We start from the raw sequence: 8,363 nt of genomic DNA on the forward strand, positions 1-8,363 counted from the left end.
CCCGCCCCCGGCCCTCCACCCCCTACCCTGTGCCTTCTCCGAGGGACACAGCCCTGCTCTGGCCTCGGGTGGCCTGCGATGGGGCCCCTGTGGAAGGGAGCAGGGGAGGGAGGCAGAGGGGCAGGGGGAGAAGGCAGGGTGGAGCTGTAAACAAGGCAGCTTCTGGGAACGGACCTCCGCTGGGGGTGGGGGGGGGGGCGGCGGCGTGCGCAGAGGCCCAGAGGGAAGGGGAGCAGAGCTGGGCACGCCCCACCTCCCGCCCGTGCCTGTCCTTGTCCCTCCGGTGCCTGCTTGGCCAGCTCTCCACGCTGGTGGAAATGCCTGCTCTGCTGATGCGACGCGGCCTTGTTCCAGAAAGCCTGAAAGTGGCACAGAGGGTTACACGGGGGAGGAGTGGAGAAGATGGAAGGGAGGAGGGAAGGCAGGAGGAGGCAAGATGTACTCCCAGTGGACTTGCTCCCAGTTCCCACAGCGCGGCATCTGGCCCCCCACCCTGACCCCCCACGTTTGGTTCTGACCTCTCGAGAGCCAGCGTGAAGGGAAAAGCTACCATTTCCAGGGGCCGGTGTTGCCGAAATCAAAGCCGGAGAAGCCCGTGCTGAGCACGTGCACGGACAGGCTTGGTCTGTCGCGTCACCGGGTGGCTTTGCTTTGGGTCTCGCGGCCGTGAGGGACGCAGAAGGCTCACACGGGGCAGCAGGCTCAACAGACCTCCCGCTTCCCGGCGTGTCGCCCTTGCGCAGTGCTCTGACCCTGCGGCCCTCCCCCGGCCGGCAGGTATGCATTTTGTGCGTGCCACGTGCGGTGGCTGCCGCTGGTATTCCGGGTGCCGCACAGCCGGGGCCCATCGGGTAGAGACCCCCACCTTTGGGAAGCTCCCTGCCCTCCTCAAAAGACGCGTGGAATTGGTTGTATTCTGAGTTAGTGTATGAGCCCTGGAAAACCAAAGAGCAAGGCAGGGTCGGGCGCTGCAGTTTCTAGAAGGGTGGTCAGGTTGCCTCTAGGAGGCCAGTGAGGGAGCTGCCTGGGGACCCGGGGAACCCCCCCCACACCCCACCCTTTCAGCAGACCCATCCACACCCTGGGTCGGGCTATCTGGAGGCTGAGGAGGCACCACGGTTTACAGGAGACCAGCCGAGAGGCCTTGGGGGGGCTTGGAGGAGGGCAGGGCTGGCCTTGACCGAGTACGTACATCAGCAGACTCCGGAGGCCGGCCGGGCCGGACCAGGTGGGCTAAGGGAGCGGCAAACACGGTTGATGGCAGAACGCAGGCAGGGTCGGCCTGGAGGCAGCGGGGGATGAGTCAGCTGTGGCCAATCTGTGCACCACCTCTGGTGCCAGGCAGAGGCCCCCGGAGTGGAGGAGGGTGGGGAGTGACAGGACGGCCACTCACACTCAGTGGCCCAGGGAGGCCGGAGGGTTGGCGGGATGGCCCAGCAGGCTGCTGCAGGGAGCCTGGGAAGAGACTCGGCAGGGTGCTGGGGATGGAGAGGACACCCACGTGACATAAGGCTGAAGAGTGACTCTGGGATGCAGGGGAGAGCCTGGTCCAGGGCTGGGTGACGCAGGGGGGCCGAGGTCATGGAGAGGAAGCAGAGCAGATGTGGGCACGGTGCCCTGACGGGACCCACGTGTGCAGAGGACAGCTTCGTGGGACTAGACGGGCTGCTCACAAAGAACAGGGGCCAGCGGCTCCATCAGGAGGACGCAGGGTCCGCGTCTTGGCTCTTTCTCTGGGCCCGGGGCACGCGTCCTGCACGGAGGAGGAGGGTGCAGCCTGAAGCTGCCCCGCCCTCCCTGCAAGGCCAAGTTCTGCTGGCACAGGCAGGTGGAGTCAGAGATGAAGGCCTGGTTCTGAGAGTCCTGGCAGGGAAGGGGGCAGGTGCCTGTGCGTTCAGAGGCCGGGACGGGTGATCCTGGTGCCCAGCCGGCACCAAGTGAGTGTTCCGTAGCTGCGTCCCTTGGGACTTGGGCATCTTCCACTGGCGTTTCCATCTAATTGGGGGCAGATGTCCTTCCTGGAAGGACAGCTGGAGGGCTGGAGAACTATTAGTCTGGGTCCAAGAGCCCTTGGCTGAAGCTGGAGGGGGGAGAAGTGCGATGTGTGCCGAAGTTCCCTCCCTGCCTTTCCGCCTGTTTTGCGATTGTACACGTCACACACAGACCTGACGGTTCACAGGGGTTTTCACACGGGGATTTCTGAATGCTCCCCAAAACCTGGGTAGGTACCAGTAGATCCCCGTTGTATCGGTGGTTAGATGCAGCACGGACACGATCTTCCTTGTGCCCCAAGGTCACCCCCCACGGGTCCTTCGTACATATTTATTCAGTGCTTCCTGTGGGGAGCCCTGCTGGGTGCTGGGCATGTGGTGCAGGACAGGAGGAGTCCAGGCCCTGTCCGTGGGGCCGGTGTTCCGGTGGGGAGACAAGTGGCGAGCAGACGGGCAGATACCCAGTGCTAGGGCAGAGAGGCGGCCAGGGTGACTGTGCGTGCCCGGGGTCACCGATTCCAGGTCACCTAGGGTGCAGACTGAGTGAGGAGTCCATTTTGCCCGCGGTGGCGAGGGCCTGCTCCTGGACTGAGGCCACAGACTGGGCTGGGTCCTGCTGACCCCAGAGCCGGAGGGTGGCCCGTGGGAAGGGCTGATGGGCACGGGTGCCGCAGAGGTCCTGGCACAAAGCAGAGGGCAGGCACCTGCGCTGCGGGTGAGGGGAGGCTCCTTGTGGCCAGGCCTCCCGGCCAGAGTGTCCCGTCCTGACAGGTGGGCAGGGGCGGGGGCGGGTGCTAAGTTCCTGCCTTTTTCTTGAAACCGTGAAGCCGTCATAGGAGTTTCACGGGAGGGTTTCCACGTACTGGGAAACTGCCCGGCCCTGCGTGTTGACGCAGACGGTCAGACACCCCCGTTCTCTCGGTGGAGTTCGTGCCCGAGGAACACTTGCCAGTGCTGACCGTGTGCCGGGGGCTGGAACACGCTTCCTTGGATCACCTCGTTGGTGTGACGGTCATTTGCCTTCATGGCTGAGAGATGAGGGGCAGGGCCCCCCTCAGGGGGACGTGTGGCTGTGATTCTGGCCTGATGGGGGCCGGGTCAGAACATACTGGGGAGCCCCTGGCCCCATGCTACTTCGCAACTGGGGTTCTCACCTGCCACCTGCCCACCGTGGTGCTTGCCCCGCATTTGCTTCCTGCGGCCCGCGTGCGGGCAGTGGCAGAACCGCCCGTCGTCCTGGCCTGGTGCCCCGAGGGCAGGGCCACTCTCTTAGGCCTGGAGGCCCTGTCCTGGACCGGAGTGGAGTCCCACACTGCCCGGCGGGTGCTGGCGAGTGGCAGGGGGAGAGGACGGAGCACAGGTGGCAGTGCGGCTGGTGGGGGGGGGGGTGGCCACCTGCCTTGCCGGACGGGGGCAGCTGCTTCCTGACACCCGGATGTGGGCGTGGGTGAGCGTGGACACATCCTGCCTTCTTGCCCGAGCTGCCCATCGCAGACCACAGTCCTCACGGCCACCCATCTCGTAAACGGGGGGGGGGGGGGGGGGGGGGGGGGCGCCGAGGCTCAGAGCGGGAGGAACTGTGGTGAACTTGGCCTGCAGCGTGGGCCGACTCTGAAGCCGCCGCCTGGCCCACCGACGGGCTGGACAGGCAGAGCGGGGTGTGGGGCACGCCGCAGTCCTTTGTCCTTTCTCTTCTGGAAATAGTCCTCCGTGCTCCCGGAAGGTGGTTCTGATCCTTTGACCAGAGGAGGACTGTTCTCCACTGGCGGGGCAGGACTGGGTTGAGGGGAGAGCACGCGTTTATTCCGTCCCCTTTCCGCTGTCCGCGGCGGTCACTCGTCTCTGGGTTACCCAACAGGGAAGTACCCACGGCACCCGCCTGGCATGCAGGGTCCATCCTGGGGAACAGAGGCGTGTGGACGTGTCGTCCACCCCTGCAAGACCCCAGTGCTGTCTGTACCCCTTCACTGTCTTCCCAGACCCAGCAGTGATGAAATGGTAGCTCGTGGGCCGGGCACCGGACCAGGCACGACAGCCTCCATCCGTCAGCAGCCACCCGAGGAGGCCCCGACCTCACTCCCCTGAGGGGCCAGACCCGCCACTTCTCGGTGTCGGAGGAGCACAGCGGGTCTCCTGAGTGAAGGCCCCGGGGAGGGGCACGGGGGCTAGTAGGTAGCGTAGGGCCCGTGGCCCGGGCTCTGGCGTGTTCCTTTCGGTGATCCTGGTGCCCGGCACAGCTCCTGACCCTGCTGGACAGCCCACCTGAGGGACAGCCAACCCCCAGCCATCCTCGTCCTAGACACGAGGCCGGCATCCCAGGAGAGCCATCCGGGCGGAGAGGGACCCCGATCACGAGCGGCTGCTACGTCTGAGCGGTGGGAGCTTTTCTGTGACGGGGGCGTCATCCCTGCTTTCTCTGCACAAGTCGTGTGCTCTGCCCCGTGTTGCTGTTTCTGGCACCGAGCAGGGGCCGGGCTGTGTGGAGCCGCCCACTACGGAGGCCTCGGGGTTCAGAGGGCGACGTCACAGTGTGTCGCTCGCCTGTGAAGGTGCCGAAGGCTGAGCCGGTAGTGCAGGCAGGGCGTGGGGAGCCGAGCCGCGTTCCCGAGGCCTGTGTGCGCCCGAGCTGGGGCTTGAGCTCTGGCTGAACCAGACACTGCCGGGGCTCCGGGAAAAGAACGTTCTGCCCCGCCGGCCCTGGGGCAGACTGTTTCACTTCTCACTCTTCTCGATTCGGGAGTCCAGCGGGTCACCTGTTGGTGGCCTCCCACAGCGACACCATGTGGGGCGCTGGGCACTCTGCTGTGCCTTTGCGTCTCCGGGTCTCACCTGCCCCGGCTGGAAAACGGGGCTAACGGCACCTGCCTCGCAGCGAGAGAACGTGCATGGGAAGCGCCTGGCCAGCTGTCAGGTACAGAGAGAAGGTCGGGAGGAGGAAGAAGGTCAGGAGGAGGAAGCATGGGTGGCGGAACCCCAGTCCCGTTTTCTCTGCTGCCGGGGAAGTGGCAGGTGGGCATTACATCTGCGGGCAGATCTCAAGGAGCAGCCTTCTTCACCTGCCGTTGGGTTTTAGAGACCGAGGAAGAGCTGGGCCCAGGCCAGGGCGAGGCTCCCCTGGTGCATCCCGGGCCGGCACTCGTGTCTCCCAGCGCCCACGTCTGAGGTGCAGCAGCTGTGGCCGGCCGGCCTGGCGATGGCCCGAGGTGGCCAGAGATGATGTCATCAAAGATCCTGTCACCTTCTCCACTAGGCGCTTGCCCAGGAGAGGTGAACGGACGGTCTGCGCCGCTGGGCGTCTTGCGAAGCCCCAGGAGTTAACTGGTCAGAGTGCCGTGGATGGTGCCTGGGCTTCAGATCTGGGCGGTGCGCCCGCCAGCGGGGCGGCCTTGGCCGAGACACCGCGTGCAGCGTGCGGAGCCTCAGAATCATCTGGGGAGGTTTAAGGATACAGAGGTGCTGAGTCAGACCCTTAGCGGTGGGCAGAGAGCCTGGGTCCTCAGACTCTTTCTGGTGAGTGTGGAGGTGGCCAAGGCCAGGCACCCGTCTTTGCTGTGGTCTCCCCTCACTGAGGAAGAGGCTGTGGCATTCGTGTATTGCTTTGGTTGCTCAGACACACAGGTAACGTGGCTTCCACGAGGCGGGAGGTCCGTCTCTCTCACATGAAGGCTCCAGGCAGAAGGCGGGGGGGGGGGGGGGGGGGAGGCGGTTCTGTGAGATCATCCTGGAGCCCCGATTCTGTCTTGTGCTGCCCTGCCAGCCCCCCAGGGCATTCTCCGCCTCTGGGCAGTCAAAGCCAGCGAGAAAGGGCCGCGGGAGAGGTGGAGGGTGGGCATCCACGCCCGTCCCTCTGGCCTGGCTGCCAGGAGCTGGGAAGCGTAGTCGTTAGTTTGGCACCAAGCGCCTGCTTGGCTCGGGAGAATGCGCCGTGGAAGCTGATCATCCGCAGCCCCGCCCACCTCGCTCGTGGGCCCGGTGAGCTGCACGTGTATGGTGTGCTCGGGCCATGTCAGCTGTGGTGGCCCAGTGGCCTGGGTCGGCTCCTGGACCCACCAGGAAAGGCAGCCTTGGGTGCGGGATCTCTCTGGGGTCCGGGCCCTTTTACCAGCTGATGAGAGCTATGGACTGGACTCCCCGACCCCAGGCCCCTTCAGGGTTCCGTGGCCTGTAGGGACGAAGCCTCTTCCTTCGTGGACAGCTGCCTGGGATAGCCCACTCCCTTGCCCCCCCCCCCCCCCCCCCGTATTGCTGTCTGGGCTCCTGCTTTCTGGGTCACAAGGTCACACCAGCTCCCTGACGGGACTTCTAGCCCTTGTGTGGCCGTCTGACCCCAGCCGTCCTTCCCAGTGCCCTCACCCTGCTGGCACTGTCCTGTCTGTGAGGCCCACCACCTCTGCCTCGAGGGCGCTCCCTCCTCCGACCCCCTCCTCTGGAGAAGGCCCACTAAAGATCTAGCTCCCAGGAGGTTTTCCTGACTTCCCTTCTTTTACTATCTGTGTTTCCAGCAGACAGGTCCAAAGTATTTTCTAGTAGATGTAACGTAAATGACAACTAGTGGAAGGTCTTTAGCGAAGCAGGACAGCTCATTGTGCCCCTGCGGCCCAAGCCCCGCTGTGTCACGGCCTCGCTAAAGATGTCTGTCCTGTCGCGGTGGGACCAGTGCAGGCGGTGGCTGGGCTGCGTTTCTCCTCTAAGCCCAGGGAAGGTCCCCGTAAACACCTGGGGGGTGTTCACCGGAGACCCTCCGGCATCCCCGCAGCATCGAGACGTGCGTCTCCACGGCCCCTTGTCTTTCAGAACACCCAGTGCATTCCAGAAGGCTTGGAGAGCTACTACGCGGAGCAAGACTCCAGTGCCCGGGAGAAGTTTTACACCGTCATCAACCACTACAACCTGGCCAAGCAGAGCATCACACGCTCCGTCTCACCCTGGATGTCGGTTCTGTCGGAAGAGAAGCTGTCCGAGCAGGAGACTGAAGCCGCTGACAAGTCAGCTCAGTGAGACGGGCAGGTTCCTCACAATGTGTCACTCGAAGGTAACAAAGGGACTTGGAGGGACGTTTCGTTAAATATAATTACCGATAATTTAGAGGTTACTCATTTATGGTGCAACCGCTTCTGTTTGCTAATGCTGCTTTGCCAATAAAACTTGCTGCCGACCGCTCATGGGCATAAGATCAAGTGCATATCAGCATTGCTTTAAGAGCTGTGACACCACGTTCCATGTTAAGGAATCTTAATTTAGCTACTTTACTGGGATTTATGGGATGCCATCAGAAAGTAAATTTACACTGGATATGCAAGGGGTTTGGATTCAGATAAATAATGCGTTTTGTGGAATCGATTTTTTTATCGCCCTCCCCCTCCCCACCGCACTGCTGTTTGCAGACCTTACTCCACAGCCATATTTAGACGGGTCCCCACTTGGTTAAGGGCAAGCTGTACTTCAGATTTCTTCCCACCTTCAATCAGGCGGCAGCTGGGCCATCACCATGACGTATGGCAGTGAGAGGTGCAGAGAAGGAAGGAAACGGGACGTCCGGTAGCGGGTGCGCCCTTCCCTTCCCCGCACCCACTCCGAAGCGTCCGAGTGTCCTGCAGGAGGGCCCGCTCGGGAGGCTCTATTCTGCCCCATGAAGCTGGCTGGCACCTTGGTGCGGAGAGCACCGTGCTTCAGGCCGGCGCATGTAGACCGGGTCCAGTGTCCCAGCACGTGTGGTGAGGGGCTGTGGGAGGACCCTGGGCCACGGGCCTGAGGAACTCCGGGCCCCTGTAGGTAGTCCGTCTGCTCTGTGACGTTGAATGGGAGCGACACCCTTTGGTCTTTTTTGTTCTGTCCTGTTAATGAATAAATTTGCACCAACAGCCCTGTTAGCAAGTTAGTTTTTAAGACCTTATTTGTGTTGGCAAAGTCAAAATGTAATTGCTGGGAAGCCAAGACTGATTTTTATTTTGTAAACTAGAAATCTTTTCATGTAAGAAGCAGGCAGGGGAGGCTGGGAGGGGCTGGTGTGGCAACTTGCAGATCCAATGAGGACATTTCAATTCACGATCTTTGTAAAGTTACATTTCAAGCTGAATCTTGACATTAAAGGATATGTTTACAAAATTGCCAGTTAGCTAAGCTACGTGTGTAAAACCATTAAATGGAAACAAGGCATCCGCAGACATTTTCTTCCATGTTATCTGTGCTGTTTCTGGTGGACATGTCAGAAGTTTCACTGTTTTCAGTAGGTCAAAAATAAATGGCAATGAGTTTGAGATCTGTTGCAAACAAGCGTGGTGGCCACGGCCAGCTCCATCACTGCTTTCTGAAATATGCTTCCAGAACCGGATTTTATTACGGAGGGTGTTTCGCAACCATGACCGTGGCCTT

The 8,363-nt window shown here is 62.0% G+C and overlaps 1 protein-coding gene and 1 long non-coding RNA gene across 2 annotated transcripts in view; one reads left to right on the forward strand and one right to left on the reverse strand.

The window, feature by feature from the left end:
• NSG1 (neuronal vesicle trafficking associated 1) overlaps window positions 1–8,153 on the forward strand; it is a 31,148-nt gene extending 22,995 nt beyond the window's left edge. The window contains exon 5 of the mRNA XM_045474572.1: window positions 6,786–8,153. Coding sequence (XP_045330528.1) covers window positions 6,786–6,989 — 204 coding nt within the window. The 3' untranslated portion in view covers window positions 6,990–8,153. The remainder of the gene's footprint in view (window positions 1–6,785) is intronic.
• On the reverse strand, window positions 12–3,502 carry LOC123596188. Its single transcript, XR_006711587.1, has 3 exons — window positions 1,193–3,502; window positions 551–935; window positions 12–359 (listed from the first exon to the last, which is right to left on the reverse strand). It is a non-coding gene; the product is annotated as an uncharacterized LOC123596188 (long non-coding RNA).
• Window positions 8,154–8,363: the final 210 nt, after the last annotated feature.

Source organism: Leopardus geoffroyi, chromosome B1, assembly GCF_018350155.1.
Source record: "Leopardus geoffroyi isolate Oge1 chromosome B1, O.geoffroyi_Oge1_pat1.0, whole genome shotgun sequence".
NCBI lineage: Eukaryota > Metazoa > Chordata > Mammalia > Carnivora > Felidae > Leopardus > Leopardus geoffroyi.